The sequence below is a fragment of a genome, unplaced genomic scaffold, assembly GCF_019419815.1.
Source record: "Pyrus x bretschneideri cultivar Hongxiangsu unplaced genomic scaffold, Pyrus_bretschneideri_v1 Contig66, whole genome shotgun sequence".
Lineage (NCBI taxonomy): Eukaryota > Viridiplantae > Streptophyta > Magnoliopsida > Rosales > Rosaceae > Pyrus > Pyrus x bretschneideri.
The window spans coordinates 318,171-339,098 of record NW_025999805.1 but is presented as its reverse complement, the minus strand read 5'-3'; the positions used below and the strand labels follow the sequence as shown (position 1 = coordinate 339,098).

Below are 20,928 nucleotides of genomic sequence, written 5' to 3'. Positions count from 1 at the left end.
GGGGCATTTAATTTAGAGGAGCAGAAGAATACGAAATGACACCGAACACGGTTTTCATACATACATGTTGGTTAGTATTATCAACATTTCGTATTTGGCGTGCCAAAACTTGAATTGACTCAACTAAATAGAAATTATCTAGTTTCTATCTAAGTGAGTCGTCACCTAAGCAGTGTAGACAGGTACCTAGACGAGTGCCTAGGTAGATCTAGGTGCTGTTTCTTATTTTTAGACGCCTCAGAATTAATCGTGTCAGTGGCCAGCCGCCTAGGACCTAAGCGGGCTATGGCGGCCCTAAGCAAGGCCTTTTAACATAGCACTTCAAAGTCTACGACGGGCCATGTTTAGCAAATTAGTTGAAGACAATAACATTCAAAAGCACTAATGCCGTTCTTGTTAGGTAATTAAAAAAAACATAAGAAAATCCTAAAACTAACCAGATTATACTTCGGTCTATGAGTTAACTCCCTCTTCAGTCTCTTTTGGTCCGAGCAACATCAACAATGTATTGATTCAAGTGCTGACCACATATTTTGGTAGAGAATGACCCTGTGACATGCCGTCGTGCTTCTATACCCCTTCTCTGAGCCATCTGTGGGTCTGTTATGAGTTTAGCCTTAGCCAAAGAGAACTCTCTTGGGTTACAGTCACACAGAAATCCTGTCTCACCATTCTTCACTGTCTCTACAGGGCCCCCACTGTTGCACGCAATGACAGGTTTATGAGCAACCATTGCCTCCAGAGGTACAATGCCAAAGTGCTCATCCTGCATATTTGAATATCTCATCAATTTCATTCTCCCCACAATATCTGATAAACGGAACAAAATTATGTAATTTTCCCCTTTGGCGCATAAAGGACGCATAGGCAATGGGAGAGAAGTGCATTTCTTTCTGCTGTCAAGCAAGAGGTGATGAAGTTAACTTGATTGGACACTCCTTCCGTTTCTGCTAGACTTCTGAGCACCTCCAAGTACTCAACATTTTCTCTCAAACGATTATCAAAGCCACCTAAAACATCGGACATGTATTATATTTATCATTCCCGTATGTGTTCATATGCAGATCTACCAATCAATTAAGGAATGATACATGGGTATATCAATGTTATAAGTCAACCAGTACACCATTGGAGTAGAATTGATTCCTCTTGGTACATGACCCACATAAGGGTTGACACCAAACCCAAGAAACTTCTTCCAGCTCATTTCTTTGGACTTAATGGTCACTCTGTATGTGTGTGTGTATATATATATATATTTTCACATATTTCACGCAAAACGAAGTGGAAATATCTTCACAAAGAACAAGGGAAAATTTGAACACCCCATACAGGGTTCTGATTCGGCTGTACGTCAGACAAGCTTATAAAACTGTTCTTAAAGGGACATAAGATACTGTAAGATAACAGCACAATAGTTCATTGCTATTTCGACCACATACGTTTTTTTTCTTCTCATAAATTACAATTCTAGGATTGGCTATGGGTCTAAGCCTTCCCTAAAAATTCTAGATATATGTTAGTGTTTCATAATTTACCAAGAAAAACACAAAAGAACATCTTTCCACATCCAGATGCAAATGTTAAATTGCAGGATCCGTAAAGCTCTCAACAGGCAAATTAAGAGGGAAAGCTTAATCACACAACCAGGGTGATTACTGCATGCTTCTACTTGGTTATTCATAGCCTAACTAACAGATAAACAGTCTTCAACAGCAACATAAGTAATGAAGGAACATGCATTTCCGTGTAGAATCGTTAAGATTAGTAGATTACTCAGGGGAGATAATAAGTAGGAACTTGCCTGCAATTGTCAAGGAAGCTTCAGCCAGATCAGAACCTTGAAGCATATCCCCTTCGAGCGTATGAAGCAAAGCAAAAGCTGAGATTGCCAGGTCTATATTCTTTTTCCTCTCAAAACGATTGATAGACAGAAAATTTAGCCTGGAATGAGAAAACCAAAGGAGGAAAAAAAATAGTAAATACCCGATGAAATTCTGAGAAGAAAATGTTCAAAGTTATGGTTAGATATAGAATTATAAAGGTAGTATAAATTAAAACCAATGGGCACCAGCAGATATACAAACATGTTCGTAACTTGTAAGAATTGGCTGGTTCATTAAACTGATTCACATTGACAGCTGGCTCAATCCCTCGTGCGTCAAGATGCTTAAATGTCTTCACAAACATAGATGCTGTGACTTTGCTGTTAACAAGAATCTTATCTGCCATTCCTGCAGCAGTATTTATCAAAAAGAAAAAGGAAATCTAGTAAGAAATAGTGTATACTATATCCACAACAAAATAACACTGAAAAGATGCACAAGAAAAATTAGATGAATGTCATAAAGCCCAGATATGGAATCAGACCAGTTGTCATTTCTTCTATGAAGTCTATGGGTTTTCTATATATCCTCCTCAAAACAGTTGTGTGTTGACTGTTGAGACAGCAATAAATCCGGAAAATGACAATAAAACAAAACCAGAACAGAAGGATGCAATGCTTTAACAACTCTAATACCAGATGCTACCGGATAACAATTCATACGAAATAGGTGCAAATACCTTTGTTGCCTTCTTAAGCTTCAGCAGTGGGATGACAACGGAAACCTTATCTGTTAGTATTACATCAAACGATGGCCACATGACCAGCATGCAGAGAGCAACAAAAAGGCACCGTATATACGCACACCAAGCATGGAGTCGATAGAATGTATGTCGGGGTAGGAAGGCACCATATACAGTAACTGGAAAGATACCTGTGAAACCAAATGACAGTAAAACATCAAACTATGCAGTGATCTTGAATGACAGTTGATCAACACGAAACTGAGAAAAATAAAAAACGAAAGAAAGGAAAACATGTTCTATTTGTTCCAACTTCTATATGATAAGCTCATATTTATATATATTTTATACCAAATTCACTTGTCTTTTGTTAGTTAGTTCCTTATATTTTTGAGTTATTTACTTTGTTTTTGTGTTTTGTAGGATTTGTCAAGTAAAGAAAAGAAAAATAACACAAGTGGAATTTTAAGTAATAAATTCGTCAAAACTGCCTGTGCAGGTCAGCTGACTTTGGAAGCAAGTTTCGGACAGCTCAGAATGAATTAGAGAATGAGCCTTATATGCTGGAAAGCTACGGATGTCTATTTTCTGGAGCATTTTGCGGATTGTTAATATCATTTTTCTAGAAAAAGTTATGGCCGTTCTAACACTGAAAGGTTCCCAGGAGGATGAGCAGTTTGTAATTGACAAAGAAGCATTGAAAGCAATAAATCCCATAAAACTAACAGCCAAAACTGATGCAGCCAAGAACAAGCCAGCAAACACCTATTCAAATATCAGAGGAAATGAAAAATTAAGTGAGAGTAATGGGCATAAAGGCTGCCCAAAGTGTTACAATTGTTTTAGCATTTCCTCCCACTTATTGTCATCACTAAATGGCTGTTAGTGGGGTGAGTTATGGAGAAAAAACTGTGGCAGCAGAAAAGAAGAAAAGACCTACAAGTTGCAGCAACAAAGAGGGGGAGAAAAGGTGTGAAAAAAGATAGAAAAAAAAAGAAGCAAAGCAAGGGAAAAAGGCAAGGCTGCTACGTTGGGGAAGGAAGGAAAGGAAGGAGGAAATCTTGGCATTCTTTTCTCTCGGTTTTATCTTCTCAAACTCATGTCTTTCTTTTGGTTTAATTTTAGAATTATGTGTAACTAATTTTTAGTAGTTAGGGGCTATTTTGAAGCCCCTAATATGATTGCAAGTTTGTTATGACATTTCGTTTGAATTACTTTTACGAATTGATGAAAATTGGTTCACTACTTGTCTCATTGATGAATTCTTTATGTGTTTTCTATGGATCCACACTTAGTAAGCATATCTAGGATTCTAATGCTATGAATATGTGTGTGCTTGCCCTTGTTGAATGAGGACCTACATATGTTCTAGAGTAGTATTTGTTAATTGCGATTAACATGTGAATCAATTTCTAGGATAAGTAAGACAACGCTAGTACTTACGATGCCTTGTGATGACTCAAATTCTTTTCGTTCTTAATGATTTCTACTTGTTAAATCTATGAACACACCATTCGAGATTGCATGTTAGGGACTAAGTTAAGTTGAAAACGCCATTCTCTTAACATACTACATAAGAAAGAGTAATAGGTTGAGTTCTAACATTGAGCCAACTTGAGCATCTTCATCCAAAAATGAAAGGAATTTGAATGAAACATAACATGTTTGCATGATTATTTGGTGGTGGATAGCAATTCCCCTAACTCGTTTTTCTTAATTTGTGAACTACTTAAAAATCTGTCTCTGTCTTGTTTTTGTTCGATTTAATTTAAATATCAAATCAACTCCAAAAATCCCAAAATTTGTGTGAGTGTAGCTCTGTGTGTCTAATATATGCATATAAAATTTCGTAGACTTTAGATAAGTGTAAGTCGGTCTAATAATTATTTTTCGGTGGCTGGTCAGTAGGGACAGCAGCCCAGTTTTTGTGACATTTTAAGTAGTTAGATAAAACAATCTTCTGCGGGAAAGACCCTTATTTTCATATGCTACAATTGACAAATATTATTGTTAATAAGAAAAATTAATAGGACATTTTTGTGCTACCTTGTGGTGTGCTTTTAATCCTATCAAATTTTTGGCGTCGTGTCGCCGGGCATTGTTATTTCTAATTGCTTATTTTCTTTTATTGTTTTCTTTTCTTGTCTAATTAGTGTTTTTGTTCTTGTTTTTATTTCAGGTACTCTTCGTAGTATATGCATACTCGAAGGTCCAAAAGCATTGATCTAGATTCCTACGATCCTGAGGTTGAACGAACATTTCGAAAGCTTTGAGGAACAATCAAGCAAAAGCGTGCATCGGTGTCTTTACCACCATCTTCTCCACCACTTTTGAGTTCGGAAGAGGAGGAAGAACCACAAGAAGGCATGGCTGATAACCGGACTTTGAGGGAGTTGGCAACGCCTAATACAGATCAACAACCATTGTGCATCACATATCCTAATGCAGGAGGAGGATTTGAGCTTAAGTCCGGCATGATTCACTACTTGCCTAAGTTCCATGGCTTCTCAACAGAGGATGCCAACAAGCATCTCATGGAGTTTCATGTGGTATGCTCGGGAATGAGACCAGCCAATGTGGATGAGGAGCAAGTCAAGTTGAGGGCATTCCCATTTACGTTAGAAGCTAAGGCAAAGGAGTGGCTTTATAATTTACCTCCAGGATCAATGAACACATGGGACCAGGTGAAGCAAGCATTCTTGGAGCAATATTTTTCGGCCACAAAAGCTGCAAGCATAAAGAAAGACATATGTGCAATCTGACAACAACATGGAGAGCCCTTTGGAGATTACTATGAGCGATTCACACATTTGGTTGCATCTTGTCCTAATCATCAAATTTCAGAGCATCTTTTAATACAATATTTTTAGGAAGGATTTTGTGGTACTGATCGTGTAATGCTTGATGCAGCAAGTGGAGGAGCATTCATGGACAAGACACCAACAAATGCTAAGGCATTATTAAAGAACATTGCTGGCAACACACGACAATTTGGAGGGAGAGATGAGCTACCTCTTAAGAAAGTTAACGAGGTAAGTGCTAACTCTAGTATTGAATTACAATTAGCTAACTTGACTAATCTTGTGCAATAGGTTATGGTGGCTCCAAAACAGGTGTGCGGTGTTTGTTCAATGATGGGACATGCCACGGATATGTGCCCTTCGTTAATGGATCAAGGTGGTCTTGAGCAAGCTAATGCGTTAGGAGGGTTTCAGGGGCAACAAAGACAAAAGTATGATCCATACTCCAACAACTATAACGCAGGGTGGCGCGATCATCCACACTTAAAGTGGAACAATCAAGACAACGGACAACAATCTGTTCCCAACAACTACAACCGTCCACCTGGCTTCTTTCAAGCAAGACCGCAGACACCGTTTCAGCCTCAACAACAACAAGCTCCAAGTAAGTCTCTTGAGGATTTAATTGCTTCTTTAGCTAACTCTACTCAATCTCATCAACAAAAAACAGACAAAGCAATTGAAAACCTTAAGCGCCAAATGAGTCAGTTAGCAAGTTTGATGGGGCAACAACACCAACCACGAAGGTTGCCTAGCCAAACCGTGGTGAATCCAAATGCGGAACAGATGAATGTTGTGACTTTAAGGAGTGGAAAAGAAGTTTTTGAGCAGCCAAGGATGCAAAAAGGGACGAGAAAAGATACAAATGAGCAAGGGGAGCAACAAACCAAAAATCTTGAGCAAGATGACGCTTCAACAGAAACTAAAAAGTCTCATAAAGATACAGAATTGAACAAAAAAGATTCGGATAAGGTAAGTAAAGAAGTTCAAAATTCATTTAATTGTCCCTTTTCCTTTTCCTCGTAGGTTTATGAAGTCTAAGAAAGAGCAAACTGATAAGGAAATCTTGGATACTTTCCGAAAAGTCCAAGTGAACTTACCTCTTTTAGATGCCATAAAACAAGTGCCTAAGTATGCAAAGTTCCTTAAAGAGCTTTGTACGAACAAGAGAAGATTCAATGATCAAGAAACTGTGGCATTAAGCGAGGAAGTATCAGCTGTTTTGTAGAGAAAGCTACCATCGAAGTTGAAGGATGCCGGTAGCTTTACCATTCCATGTGTAATTGGAGGGAAAAAGTTTGGAAGAGCATTGTGCGATCAAAGGGCATCCATCAATCTGATGCCATATTCAGTGTATGAATCACTAACCTTGGAGACTTGAAGGAAACAAAAGTAGTAATCCAGTTGGCAGATCGTTCAAATAGATATCCCAAAGGCCTATTGGAGGATGTACTTGTGCAAGTGAATGAACTTATTTTTCCCGCTGATTTTTTTGTTCTTGAGATGGAACATGACCCTATGCCTACTGCACTTCCTCTTATATTGGGAAGACCATTCCTTAGAACGGCGCATACGAAGATTGATGTCTACGATGGTACTTTAACCATGGAAATTGATGGAGAAAACGTCAAGTTCAAAATCTTCAATGCTATGAGGTACCCTAGTGATTTTGAATCTTGTTTGTCTATTGATGCGTTTGACTATTTTGTGCAGGATTGTTTTAATGAAGGTGTAGGACAAGACAATTTAGAGAAGGCGTTAGTGCATAGCATTACACATGGAAAACTTAATTATTTCGAGCACATTGAAGAAGAATTAATCCAGACAGTGGCAGCCCTTGAGTCTCTTTCACCAATTCGTGGTAAGTTTTCTTCCCATTTTATTTCTCTTCCTACTTCTAACAAAAAAATTCTTCCTTCTGTGATTCAGGCACCCAAATTGGAGCTTAAACCGATTCCTGAACATTTGAAGTATGCATTTTTGGGAGAGGATGAAACATTACTGGTCATCATATCATCACAACTCGCAGCAGAAGAAGGGGAGAAACTGATCCGGGTACTGAAGGATCACAAAACTGCCATAGCTTGGAGCATTGCATATATCAAAGGTATAAATCCAGCTACATGTATGCATAGGATTCTGCTGGAGGAAGGTGCAAAACCTACAAGGGAAGCTCAACGCCGTTTGAACCCACTCATGATGGAGGTCGTCAAGAAAGAGGTTATCAAGCTTCTTGATGTTGGCATTATATATCCTATCTCGGACAGCAAGTGGGTGAGCCATGTTCAAGTAGTTCCGAAGCGATCTGGAGTCACAGTTGTTAAGAATGAAGCTAGTGAGCTAGTGCCTACACGTGTGCAAAATAGTTGGAGAGTCTGTACAGACTACCGGAAGATAAACAGCACCACACGCAAGGATCACTTTCCAGTTCCATTCATTGATCAAATGTTAGAAAGGTTAGCTGGTCATTCTCATTATTGCTTTCTTGATGGCTATTCTGGATATAATCAAATTGCAGTTGCTCCGGAGGATCAAGAAAAGACGACTTTCACATGTCCATTTGGCACATTTGCATACCGGAGGATGCCGTTTGGACTTTGCAACGCCCCCGCCACATTTCAAAGATGTATGGTAAGTATCTTTTCTGATATGATTGAGAAAATAATTGAAGTGTTCATGGATGATTTTTCAGTTTATGGTGATTCTTTTGATACATGTCTACATAATCTGTCCCTAGTTTTAAAAAGTTGTCAAGAAACTAATCTGGTTTTAAATTGGGAAAAATGTCATTTCATGGTTTCACATGGATTAGTTTTAGGGTATATCATATCTGAAAATGGAATTGAAGTTGATAAATCTAAAGTAAAACTTGTTAGTTCTTTACCTCTCCCTACTACTGTCAGGGAGGTTCGTTCTTTTCTTGGACATGCAGGTTTCTATCGTAGGTTTATGAAAGACTTCTCAATGATTTCTAGACCCTTGTGCCGTTTGCTTCAAAAGGATGTAATATTTGATATGAATGAAGAGTGTGTGGTAGCATTCAACAAACTTAAGGAGTTGTTATCCACGGCTCCTATGATCATGCCACCAGATTGGAGTTTACCTTTTGAGTTAATGTGCGATGCTTCAGATTATGCTGTCGGTGCAGTTCTAGGACAACGTGTCAACAAAGTGCCACATGTCATCTATTATGCATCACGAACACTCAATGATGCACAGTTGAATTATTCAACAACAGAGAAGGAGCTTCTAGCTGTTGTATTTGCTTTAGAAAAATTTAGATCTTATCTAATTGGAACTAAAGTTATTGTGTTTTCTGACCATGCAGCTTTGAAGTATTTACTCACAAAAAAAGATGCAAAACCGCGACTCATTCGATGGATACTTCTGCTTCAAGAGTTTGACTTGGAGATCAAGGATAAGAAAGGGAGTGAGAATGTTGTAGCAGATCATCTTAGCAGACTTGTGCACTCAAACATAGAGGAAGATTTCATCCCTTTACGTGAGAGTTTTTCGGATGAGCAATTGTTTTCATTAAAGGTTACTGACCCTTGGTACGCAGATATTATCAATTACAAGGTCACTAAAAAGATTCCGGATGATTTTACACGTGCTCAGAAAGATAAGCTTGTCAAAACCGCCAAATACTACGAGTGGGATGATCCTTATTTGTGGAAATATTGCCCTGATCAATTGATTAGAAGGTGTGTCCCTGAATCTGAGTTTAAATCTATTCTAACTTTTTGTCATTCTTATGCATGTGGCGGCCATTTTGGAGCAAAAAGGACAGCCCTTAAGGTGTTAGAGAGTGGTTTTTATTGGCCTAGTTTGTTTAAGGATGTGTATGAGTTTTGTGCAACATGTGATCGTTGTCAACGAACAGGTAACTTGGGCCTAAGAAATCAAATGCCACAAACCTCTATTTTGATTGTTGAGATCTTTGATGTGTGGGGCATTGATTTCATGGGACCTTTTCCATCTTCAAATGGAAAATGAGCTTGGATTAGCTTGCTTGGTGCTAGCTAAGGTTCTTGATGATTTGTTTTCTTGAATGAAATTCTATGAGGGTCATATAGTGGGGAGCTAATGTTTTTCATGTTGCTACTTTTTCATGTTTTCTTTGTTTTGCTCGAGGACTATCAAAAGCTAAGTATGGGGGTATTTGATAAGCTCATATTTATATATATTTTATACCAAATTCACTTGTCTATTGTTAGTTAGTTCCTTATATTTTTGAGTTATTTACTTTGTTTTTGTGTTTTGTAGGATTTGTCAAGTAAAGAAAAGAAAAATAACACAAGTGGAATTTTAAGTAATAAATTCGTCAAAACTGCCTGTGCAGGTCAGCTGACTTTGGAAGCAAGTTTCGGACAGCTCAGAATGAATTAGAGAATGAGCCTTATATGCTGGAAAGCTACGGATGTCTATTTTCTGGAGCATTTTGCGGATTGTTAATATCATTTTTCTAGAAAAAGTTATGGCCGTTCTAACACTGAAAGGTTCCCAGGAGGTTGAGCAGTTTGTAACTGACAAAGAAGCATTGAAAGCAATAAATCCCATAAAACTAATAGCCAAAACTGATGCAGCCAAGAACAAGCCAGCAAACATCTATTCAAATATCAGAGGAAATGAAAAATTAAGTGAGAGTAATGGGCATAAAGGCTGCCCAAAGTGTTACAATTGTTTTAGCATTTCCTCCCACTTATTGTCATCACTAAATGGCTGTTAGTGGGGTGAGTTATGAAGAAAAAACTGTGGCAGCAGAAAAGAAGAAAAGACCTACAAGTTGCAGCAACAAAGAGGGGGAGAAAAGGTGTGAAAAAAAGATAGAAAAAAAAAGAAGCAAAGCAAGGGAAAAAGGCAAGGCTGCTGCGTTGGGGAAGGAAGGAAAGGAAGGAGGAAATCTTGGCATTCTCTTCTCTCGGTTTTATCTTCTCAAACTCATGTCTTTCTTTTGGTTTAATTTGAGAATTATGTGTAACTAATTTTTGGTAGTTAGGGGCTGTTTTGAAGCCCCTAATATGATTGCAAGTTTGTTATGACATTTCGTTTGAATTACTTTTACGAATGGATGAAAATTGGTTCACTACTTGTCTCATTGATGAATTCTTTATGTGTTTTCTATGGATCCACACTTAGTAAGCATATCTAGGATTCTAATGCTATGAATATATGTGTGCCTGCCCTTGTTGAATGAGGACCTACATATGTTCTAGAGTAGTACTTGTTAATTGCGATTAACATGTGAATCAATTTCTAGGATAAGTAAGACAACGCTAGTACTTACGATGCCTTATGATGACTCAAACTCTTTTCGTTCTTAATGATTTCTACTTGTTAAATCTATGAACACACCATTCGAGATTGCATGTTAGGGACTACGTTAAGTTGAAAACGCCATTCTCTTAACATACTACATAAGAAAGAGTAATATGTTGAGTTCTAACATTGAGCCAACTTGAGCATCTTCATCCAAAAATGAAAGGAATTTGAATGAAACATAACATGTTTGCATGATTATTTGGTGGTGGATAGCAATTCCCCTAACTCGTTTTTCTTAATTTGTGAACTACTTAAAAATCTGTCTCTGTCTTGTTTTTGTTCGATTTAATTTAAATATCAAATCAACTCCAAAAATCCCAAAATTTGTGTGAGTGTAGCTCTATGTGTCTAATATCTGCATATAAAATTTCGTAGACTTTAGATAAGTATAAGTCGGTCTAATAATTATTTTTCGGTGGCTAGTCAGTAGGGACAACAGCCCAGTTTTTGTGACATTTTAAGTAGTTAGATAAAACAATCTTCTGCAGGAAAGACCCTTATTTTCATATGCTACAATTGACAAATATTATTGTTAATAAGGAAAATTAATAGGACATTTGTGTGCTACTTTGTGGTGTGCTTTTAATCCTATCACTATACATTCCCAAAGGGCCTAAAAAAAGTGAAACGTATAAACCACCTTCTAACCCAAGGCCTAACATCCATCTATATACGTAGTACCCTATTTGATGAAACTCTTATTTACCATATTAGAATGTGAGCATTCAACCCAAAAACAATTTGCGACAGGTCGAGAGGCCCAAGATAATGAAAACATTTATGCAAGTCTTTCATTCCCCGACATGGGATTCACACCCTCAACAGGAATGTATGTATTTTTAATCATTTGTCTCGTCGATTACACACACCAGGACTTCCCGCTTTGAAATTATTTCTTCCTAAAACAATCCATACTATTTTCTGTACACAGAAACAAAAAAGTATTGTTTTCTTCTCGTATATGTAAACAGGGACATCATCTAAATCTTCCATTAAAACTCAAAAACAGAAATTACAATCTCCTTTCTGCAACTTCATTTATTTATTTAAGGTTTGTCTTCACTATTCCGAACTACTGGTAGTCCAACTTTTTATCCATTAGATTGGCAAGTAAGAAAAATAGTTATTTCCTCAATTCAATCACAACGTTTCATTTCTCATACTACTAATACTTTGATGAAAAAAAAAAATGATTTACTTGATCAAAGCATAAAATTGAAGTAGAGAAAGCCACACACACCAGAAACGGTCTCCTCGAAGCATTTTATCGTGGTGGGAAGTGAAAACGAGAAATTTATGGCCATGGGATGCAAGTTCGACAGCCGCGTCGACGATCAGTCTTTCAGCTCCACCTACCCATCACACTAACAACATAAAAAGCTCAATCCCATAAACTCCTTCACAATTTTCAAAAACAACAGAAGGAAAGGAGAAGAAGAAGAAGTTACCGATGCCCAAATCTGGATGAATGATTGCAACGTTCAACTTGGAGTCTCCTTTCTTCTCCGCCATTTTTTTCAGCTCCTCCCTTCTCCCCAATTCCCTGCAGAATTCTCGGTCTCAAAAGGTGAAACCTTTTCAAACATGTTGGGCCGAAACGGGTCGGGTGTGACCTAAACTGTGTGATTATAAAACCATTTGAAATGGGTTTTTGCATAAATATAGCACCCAAGTTTACAGTTTCGGGCCAAAGCAGTCGTCTTTCGCGGTTTCTCCCCTCTGAATCTGATTCTCCCAAACAGAACAGATGAGAGAGTTTGTGACGAAGGAAGAAAAATGGGTGGAGAAGAAAGAGCGGACCCACCAGGCCCGAAGGTCCTCCGTCTCCTCTATTTCGTCGGCGCCGGATGTAAGTCATAATCTTTCAGATTTCACAATTTAATTTGGTTTCTAGAGAGAGAAAGTGTTCTTCTTCCTTTTTTAGAGAGAGAGAGTGTGTGTTGTAATTTGAAGTTTTGGCTGATTTTTTTGTGTGTAGTTATTTGCACCGTTGGAATCAGTAAGTAGCGCGAGATGCAGCGCAAGTCCATGGCTTTACAGCAACAGCAGCAGCTCCCCGAAAATGCTGCAAATGCCCTTGAGTGATGTCAGGTTTTTGTTTGAAATTCTTGCTGAATGTGTGAAACAGTAACAATTTGAGTGATTTGTTCTGAAATTTTGCGTAAATATGAAATCTTGCTGTGTTTTGAGCCGGATTTTCGAATTTCGCCGCGAAATTTGGCAATCTGTCTCAGCTTTTAAGTTTATATGTGCTGCTCCTTGTGAACTCCAGTTAGAATGATCGAACTTTAGTAGTTTGGTTGTTGAATTTCACGACCGAATAGTAAACGAATTCGTATCCTTCGATGTATAAAATTGTACCGAATATGACTAATTCTCGGCATAATGCAAGAGCCTTTCTTTTCTGTCAATTTTTCTGGAGCTTATACTTTGATTCATGCAGTATGCAAACTTCCTCTGTGTATGCATGTCTATTGGACTGTTGAAAGATGAAGTTTTCGCCATTTGTTGCTCGGTGAATAATGGTAGGGAATAGTTCAGGCAATCCCATAGAAATACCACAGCAATGCATGGTTCTAGTTTTTCACAGTCGACGATCATACATTGCACTATATTAAAACGTTGGGTGGAGGCACAACTCGTAGTCTTGAAAAATTGGATTTTATGTTTGTGGACTTTTTATTTGTGAACATGCTTTGATGTTAGACGTTAAACCATCTTCGAATATGTGAACAACGGGAATGCTATAAGACTATTAGTGAACTTAAAACCTAGTGATAGCACCAAAAGAGGCAATTTGCTCGTTTAACTGTTCTCGGATGATTATGCGCTAATCTTTTCAAGTTTAACTTCTAATTTCACAAAATGTACAGTGTACTATGAGGCCGTTACTCTACTAAGTTCTGCAAGCTTCACGTAACGAAGGCTACATGTAATGCTACTTCTCTTCAAAACTTTCAGTGTATTTCTGCAGAAAACTGTCAAAATCGGTTCTGTTATAAGAGTGGAGTTTGTTAAAAACAGAGGGTCTGCAACTGCTTTGAGATAAAATAGTTTAGCCAATACTGATTGTTCAGATGTTTGAGAAGTTACCTACCAAACATGTTTTTGAGTTTTAAAAATTTAAATCAAAACATGAGTTTTTAAGAAACTAAATTTTTGGTGTCCAATTCTCAAATAAGATACCAAACGGCCCCTAAAATTCCTTTCAAGCCTTGGTTTTTCAAGGATATGACCTTTTTTATGGACAATAAGGACATGACATGTTTGAATGTCTAAGGAAGTTGGATAATAAATTCAAGTTACACTCAAACTGATAAGAAAAACCATAAGAGCGTGTTTACATACGTGGAATCAAAATAAGCAAGAATCTCGTTACAAGGAAATCAACGTGAGAAAGAAATATAAAGGGCATTCTCATGTTTACTAACTATCAAGAATCAGAATAATAATAAAGTTGAATCTCAACAAAGTATTTACGAACTATTAGGAATCGGTATAAAAACTAAATTGAATACTAAAACGTTTTTGGTAAAAATAAATTTTCCTTTTCATCACAAGAAAAAAGTGAAAGGACAGTTCTCGTTTAAAATAGTTTGTGAAATGAGCTCAGACGATTGTCCATTTTTGGAACAAAAATGGACTTGAGCATGTGCAATTGCTGGCATCATAATGTTACACTTCCGGCGTATGACTGCATCAATCAGACAAAAAAAGAAGTCAAACAAACAAACATACAAGATTGTTCCTCACTCTCGGCGATGATCGGTTTGTGCACTAGTATAAGTTTATTGTGTTCATTGTTCTTTTGACAAATTTATATTGGTGCACTTGTGCTTGCTGAATTGTTTGTAAAAATTCATGCTAAATGTCTTGATTATTGGAGCTATATACCCAATTGACACATTTATACTTATTTATTATAATTCATGAAATATCGCTATTGTTTTTTGTCAAAAAAAAAAACATACAAGATTGTGGGTCATTGGATTTCAAGTTAATTAAATGGGTAAATCTCAGTTTACTACCCTCATGTTTCGTGGTTTTCAACATTTAGTAAATCAAATTTTTTTCGTCTCAGAGTCATATCTAAAGTGTTAATTTTAGAACAGTCTCATACATCCGTTAGTCAAACGGTTAAGTTTGCCATTAACTAATGACGTGGCGCTTATGTGGACAATAACTGAACGCCACGTGTCATTAAAGGACCGCGTGGATTTTTTTTAGAAGGGATTAAAATTTTCAAAATTAAAAAAAAAAAAAAAAAATCCGTCTTCCACCTCCCTCGTCCCCCCGCACCCTCTCCCTCCCTTATCTTTTCTGCAACCTGCACCACCCTCCCTTCTCTCCTCCTTCCTCCCTTATCCCTCCATTCTCTCATCTGCACCAACCCACCATGTCGCGGTTCTCGATCTCGCCTTGCTGACCGGTTCTCGATCTCGCCGATCATGTCCCCAAACACCACAGAAAATTTTCTGATGGGTTCTCTTCGTCGCCATTGACAATGTTGGATTTTCACTGCTTGCTTTACATTCTGATTCTTTGCATTCCCAAAGCCGCTGTGTTCGCCGTCATCGCCGCCACCGAATTTGACTTCGGCACCTTGACTCTGAGCAGCTTGAATCTCATTGGCGATGCCCACCGGAGCAATTGGAGTGTGCGGCTCACCCGCGACCTCGGCCGTTCCCAACTCCGGCGCCGGCCACGTTTTATATTCCAAACCCATTCGCTTCTGCCAGCCTTCATCCCAGTCCCGACGAACTTGTCATGAACCACTTAATGACACGTGGCTTCCAATCATTATCCATATAGGCGTCTCGTTATCAATTAACGGCAGATTTAACAATTTGATTAACGGATGTACGAGACTGTCTCAAAATTAACACTTTAGGTATGATTTTGGGACGAAAAAAACTTGATGTACTAAATATTGAAAACCACGAATTATAAGGGTAGTAAACTAAGATTTATCCAAATAAAATATTCATCATACTCATCATACGCACATTGACCTTTTGAAACACACAATTCTGTTGGCAAGCTATTTTTCAAAGGAAAACTAATGAAAAAAACTTGAAGACTTTGAATTTTAACGATGAGGACAAAATAAAGGGTATAATGAATAGTATCAAGATTGACTTTTAATGTAAAAATGTGATTTTTTTTGTTAAAATAAACAGTACCGGATGTTTTTCGTTAAAGTTCTCATCTTTCAAAATGTTCTGCCCTTTCATGCAAACATTGAGCTTAAGTTTGGTGCAAGCGTGCAGCTACAACCTCAAACGCTCATGACGTCGTTGAATTTGAATTAAAACCAGTATAATTACCAAACTATCTATGTTCTAAAAAAATTTATTTATTTGCTAGGTCATAACAATTTCCACAACAACATATACTTATAAATTAATTTATTTGCTAGGTAATAACAATTTCCACAACAACATATACTTATAAATTATAGAAACTTTTGACCTCTTTATAATATAAACCATAATTTGTTTGCCCCTTTTTCACCTCTTTAAAACCTGATTTTTTTTTTTTTTTCCTTAAAAAAGACTTCTTCCGTTGCAATTTCGCTTTACAATTAAGCATTTCTCCAAACTGCTACGCAGACTTTAATTGCCCTACCTGTTATTGTTTTGGTCATCATCTCCAAATTGCTATAAATACACCCCAACTCTCAGAATGCAATTCTAACCTCCCACCAGGGAATCTAATTCCTCCAAAAGGAGAGTTGACTTCCATTTTTCATGTGGCCACACAGTCTTGATTTATCCACATTTTAATACAAACAAGAATGATTCGTAATTAGAATTAAACACTTTATTTTCATTCCGATTACGGATGTATAAACACATCATTAAAGTCTTGTTCAATACAAAACCATTAACCGCGAACTCTACTTAATTGTTACTGATCAACTATATAAAGATCCATTTACCGCAAGGGGTGCCAAAAGTAGGGCTAGAGATTGGAGTTAAGTTGTAACAAGGTAACCGTACTTGAAAGTGAGGCTGCTTATTTAGTACCTTTTCGACTATGTGCTTAGGCGAGTACTTTGCAAATCTTAAGCGATTGAGGCTAAATGTGTGAGAAATTCAAATGGAACTAAAACTGGACTACACAAGATTATGAAGGGTAGTGCTATCCACACCCATTTTCACTTCACACATCCCTCTCAATTTTCAGCCGGTCAGATCGAATGAATTTACGAAAATCAATGGCCAAAATTAACAAGGATGTGTGAGACCTAAAAACGGATGTGTGAGTAGCACTTTCATATTATGAAGGCATGCATGAGGAGTTTGTAAATGACTCATTCCAGCTAGTGAAGAATATCCATCTTATATGCTTTTGTAATGCTTGTCAATTTCATTTCTAATTATCTCTATCTAAAATGTGTAGTTCACTTCTTACTAACTTGACATCAATCTGTTTAAAACTTGAAGGCTTCTCGCTCAAACATATCATTCAGTTACTAATTTCTACACTAATTTCCCTCTTTAGTGCCGTGATCATAGATTCATAAATATAATGTATATAACCAGATGATGAGTTCAAACTCAAGCGTAGGTGCCTTTTTTTCCAGAAAAAAAAAGGTGCACCAGTTTCCTCAACTACTAGAGTTTGTTGTGTTGATCTTTATGATTTATCTGAGAAGAAGTTGGCTAGGTCTACGATGGTTTTCAAATGTTGTTATACTGTTTGATAGTTGTTAGCTTCACTTTCCATTCTGCTGTAATTATGAAATTCATACTTCCCATGTAAATAGGGTTTACAGGCCCTGAATGTAATCTGAAAACTGTTATAAACAGAAGCAAGCCATCCTTGTGAGGGTATGCAATTGAAGTGAAAAACCTCCAGTCTACGTTCTAAAACTGTACCTGCTGCAAACTAGACTGAAAAGAAACTTACATACTCTTCATAGGATAACTAAACCAAGTTGTCGCCAATCACAAATTTTCCAATTTTTTTCGATTTTTATTTGACCAAAAAATTTGATTTCACACCAGCCCCAAATGGCAATAAAATTACTAGAAACATTACTACCAAAACTGAAAACATCTCTCCATCTTCTTACACGTAGCAATGTACGTGCCCTACTGTCATTCCAACACCGTTTCTTCTTTTGCATAAAACCCACTACCCATTCCCATTACGTCCCAATAGACTACCCATTTTAGCAGCATCAAAACCAAATAACCAAAAACCTCCAAACCCAATTTCATCAACCTTCGACAAAAAATTCTAAAAGCACCACAATGAACAGCTTCACCAGCTTTTACGAGACGTGGTTTGAGCAGCTCCACCACCTAGTCTACCAGCTCTCCACTTGTCCCATACCTCCCACCAACCCCGACCAACACCACCACCTCCTCCACGTTGTCCAGAAAGTCATGGCCCACTATGCCGAGTACTACCGTGTCAAGTCTCTTGCCACGGAGCGCGACACCCTCTCCGTCTTTGTTGCTCCCTGGGCCACCACCCTCGAGCGCTCCCTCTACTGGATTGGCGGCTGGCGCCCCACAACTGCCTTCCACCTCATCTACTCCGAGTCCTCCATCCACTTTGAGGCTCACATCTTCGACATCCTCCAGGGCAACGGCACCGGTGACCTCGGGGACCTCACCCCCTACCAGTTCGGCCGCGTCAGCGAACTCCAATGCGAAACTGTAAGTATATAAAGTCCAATGCGAAACTTTATACATATAAAACTGTAATTATATGTAAGAGGAATGCTGAGGACTAATTTTTTAGATTAAATTTGTAAATTATGTGAATTAATAAAAAATAAGCACATTAATTATCAACAATTACGGTATATAGTTTAAAAAATATTATAGGTAATCTCTCTTGTAGTATTCATATATATAAATCGCAACAATGACTAAAACTTTCTAAATTAGTTAAACCAAAAAAGGATTCTACAATATCAAGAAATTTTTCAGTATAACGGGAACATGGGTGGTACATGTTATTTTTTAAGTTATTAACTATTTAACACACATATCTCACTATTTGTACAGTGACATGTGTATACTATCTCATGTGCTGGTCACACTGAAAAATCTCTCTTACAATGTCTGCAGATAGCAACAATATTTTATTGATTTGTCAGTATAAATATGGAATTCGCACTTAATTCTTGTGATTTACAAAGGAAACTAGAAATTGTTATCAGCACTAATAATTTATTTTACACTCTTCATTCTCAAGAACGATACAGAAGATTGCATGATGACATTTTTGGACAGCTAAATAGCAGCTATTGGCGGGGTGAACAACGTAAACACTTAGTGTTCTAAATGTGATTTTGTAATATCTTTACATATGTGATTTTATAATAACTTTACATATTCTTATAAAGAAAAAATTGGAATCAACATGCGTAATGAAATGAGTAACTAGCTGCTTCATTATTTTGATGTAGGTGAAAGAGGGGAATGCGATATCGGAGCAGTTATCAGAGTGGCAAGCCGGGGCGTTTGAGATGATAGGCGCATGCACGAATCTGGATATGAATATGGGATCGTTGGTGAGTGTGTTGAAGACGGCGGATGATCTGCGGCTGAGGAAGGTGAGAAAAGTTGTGAAACTGCTGACTCCACAGCAGGCTGTGGAGTTCTTGATTGCAGCTGCCGAGTTGCAGTTTGGGGTCCGTGGTTGGGGGATGAATCAGGACCGTCGGCATGGGAATGTCTGATTTTCGGTTTTGGTAGATGGTGGTTAGTGATCGTTGGCGGAAGTAAATTGGGGTATACACTCTGGTTTGCTTGCAGTCTGGAGTACTATCAGCAGTATGTAGGTTGTTTAATGTTAAACCTTTTTGTTCAACAATATGGATAACTTTTGTGTTTTGTATCCTCCCATTAGTACCGTTGATCAATAAAGAATCGTATTTATTTTACCGTTGGATTAGGATGCTTTGAATTGAATCCTTATATATGTGGCAGAGAATTCAGCTACTAGAATCCTTTAATCATATTTTGTAGAGTGAAAATGTTATACTGATAGAGCCCCTTAGTATTATTGTTTAATGATGTTTCTTTTCACTTAGTGAAAAGTCTTAAGTTTAATTTTTGCTAAAAAAGAATTTGAACTCCATCATTGCTAACTTATTGTTGCGATAAGCTCATCCTTCTCTTAAGTTCAATTCTTGCTAAAACAGAATTTGAACACATCATTGATTGTCGTTTGTTAAAAAAAATATTAAACATGTTTTTTAATCATATATATAGATTCTTGCTAAAAAAGATTATATATTGCTAAAAAGGAATTTGAACACATCATTGATTGTCGTTTGTTATGAAAAATATTAAACATGTTGGACATGGTATTTGTAAATTACATAATGTGACACTGTTTATTATTAAAGTTGCATGACCAAGACCATAACTCTCTTGGTCATGAACTATGACGCCATCTGCGGGTGCGTTATGAACTATGAGTTTAACCATAACCAAGGAGAACTCTCTTGCGTTACAGTTACATAGAAATTTCGTTTTACCATTCTTAACGGTCTCTACAGGGCCCCCACTGTTGCACGCAATGCCAGGTTTATGAGAAGCCATTGCCTCCAGATCGTACAATGCCAAAGTGTTCATCCTACATTTTGAAATATCTTATCAATTTCATATTCCCCACAATATCTGACAACAGAACAAAATTATGTAATTTTCGCCTTTGGCGTTTAAAGGAAGCATAGGCATTGGGAGAGAAGTGCATTAGCAAGAGGTGATGAAGTTAAACTTGATTGGACGCTCTTGAAGAAATTAGGATTTCACCGTAAAATCAATTGGTAATATGGAGAGTAGTCTAATTTAGTTATAAGCTCTTGCAAGGTCCCTCGACTCCCTCTTTCCAAGCATGTAGGATTCATTTTCAACAGTACGCCCCCGCCCTCACGTACGATGAATTTAACACACTTGGACAACACAACAGGATGACGTGAAATGCGTGTGGCCATTTGGCCTCACACGTGGGACACCGATATCATGAAGAAATTGAGGTCCTATTGTAAAACCAATTTGGCAATATGAGAATAGCCCAACTTGCTCATGCAAGTCCCTCCTCCCATCAATGTGAGATTCATTCAACAACTCCTTCCCTTTCTGCTAGACTTGTGAGCTCCTCTAATTACTCAACATTTTCTCTCAAACGATTATCAAAGCCACCTAAAACATGATATATTATATTTATCATTCCCATACGTGCAGAAGATATCCAGCTCTACCAA

General features: G+C 37.5%; 1 protein-coding gene, 1 long non-coding RNA gene and 1 pseudogene across 2 annotated transcripts; 2 read left to right on the top strand and 1 right to left on the bottom strand.

Annotated features, from left to right (window-relative positions):
- Positions 1 to 320: 320 nt before the first annotated feature.
- Positions 321 to 12,220, bottom strand: LOC103937598 (annotated as a pseudogene).
- Positions 12,221 to 12,315: 95 nt separating this feature from the next.
- Positions 12,316 to 13,102, top strand: LOC108866443. The gene is made up of 2 exons (XR_001952308.2): positions 12,316 to 12,540; positions 12,670 to 13,102. It is a non-coding gene; the product is annotated as an uncharacterized LOC108866443 (long non-coding RNA).
- A 4,638-nt stretch (positions 13,103 to 17,740) lies between these two features.
- On the top strand, positions 17,741 to 19,395 carry LOC125472195 (protein DOG1-like 4). The gene is made up of 2 exons (XM_048573358.1): positions 17,741 to 18,364; positions 19,123 to 19,395. Exons 1-2 carry the CDS (start codon positions 17,954 to 17,956, stop codon positions 19,393 to 19,395), a joined length of 684 nt encoding a protein of 227 aa, XP_048429315.1. The 5' UTR covers positions 17,741 to 17,953.
- Positions 19,396 to 20,928: the final 1,533 nt, after the last annotated feature.

Coding starts and splice junctions, on each gene's coding strand:
- LOC125472195 (XM_048573358.1), top strand. CDS start 17,954: ATGAACAGCTTCACCAGCTTTTACGAGACGTGGTTTGAGCAGCTCCAC. Junction 18,365..19,122: donor GCGAACTCCAATGCGAAACT/GTAAGTATATAA, acceptor ATTTTGATGTAG/GTGAAAGAGGGGAATGCGAT.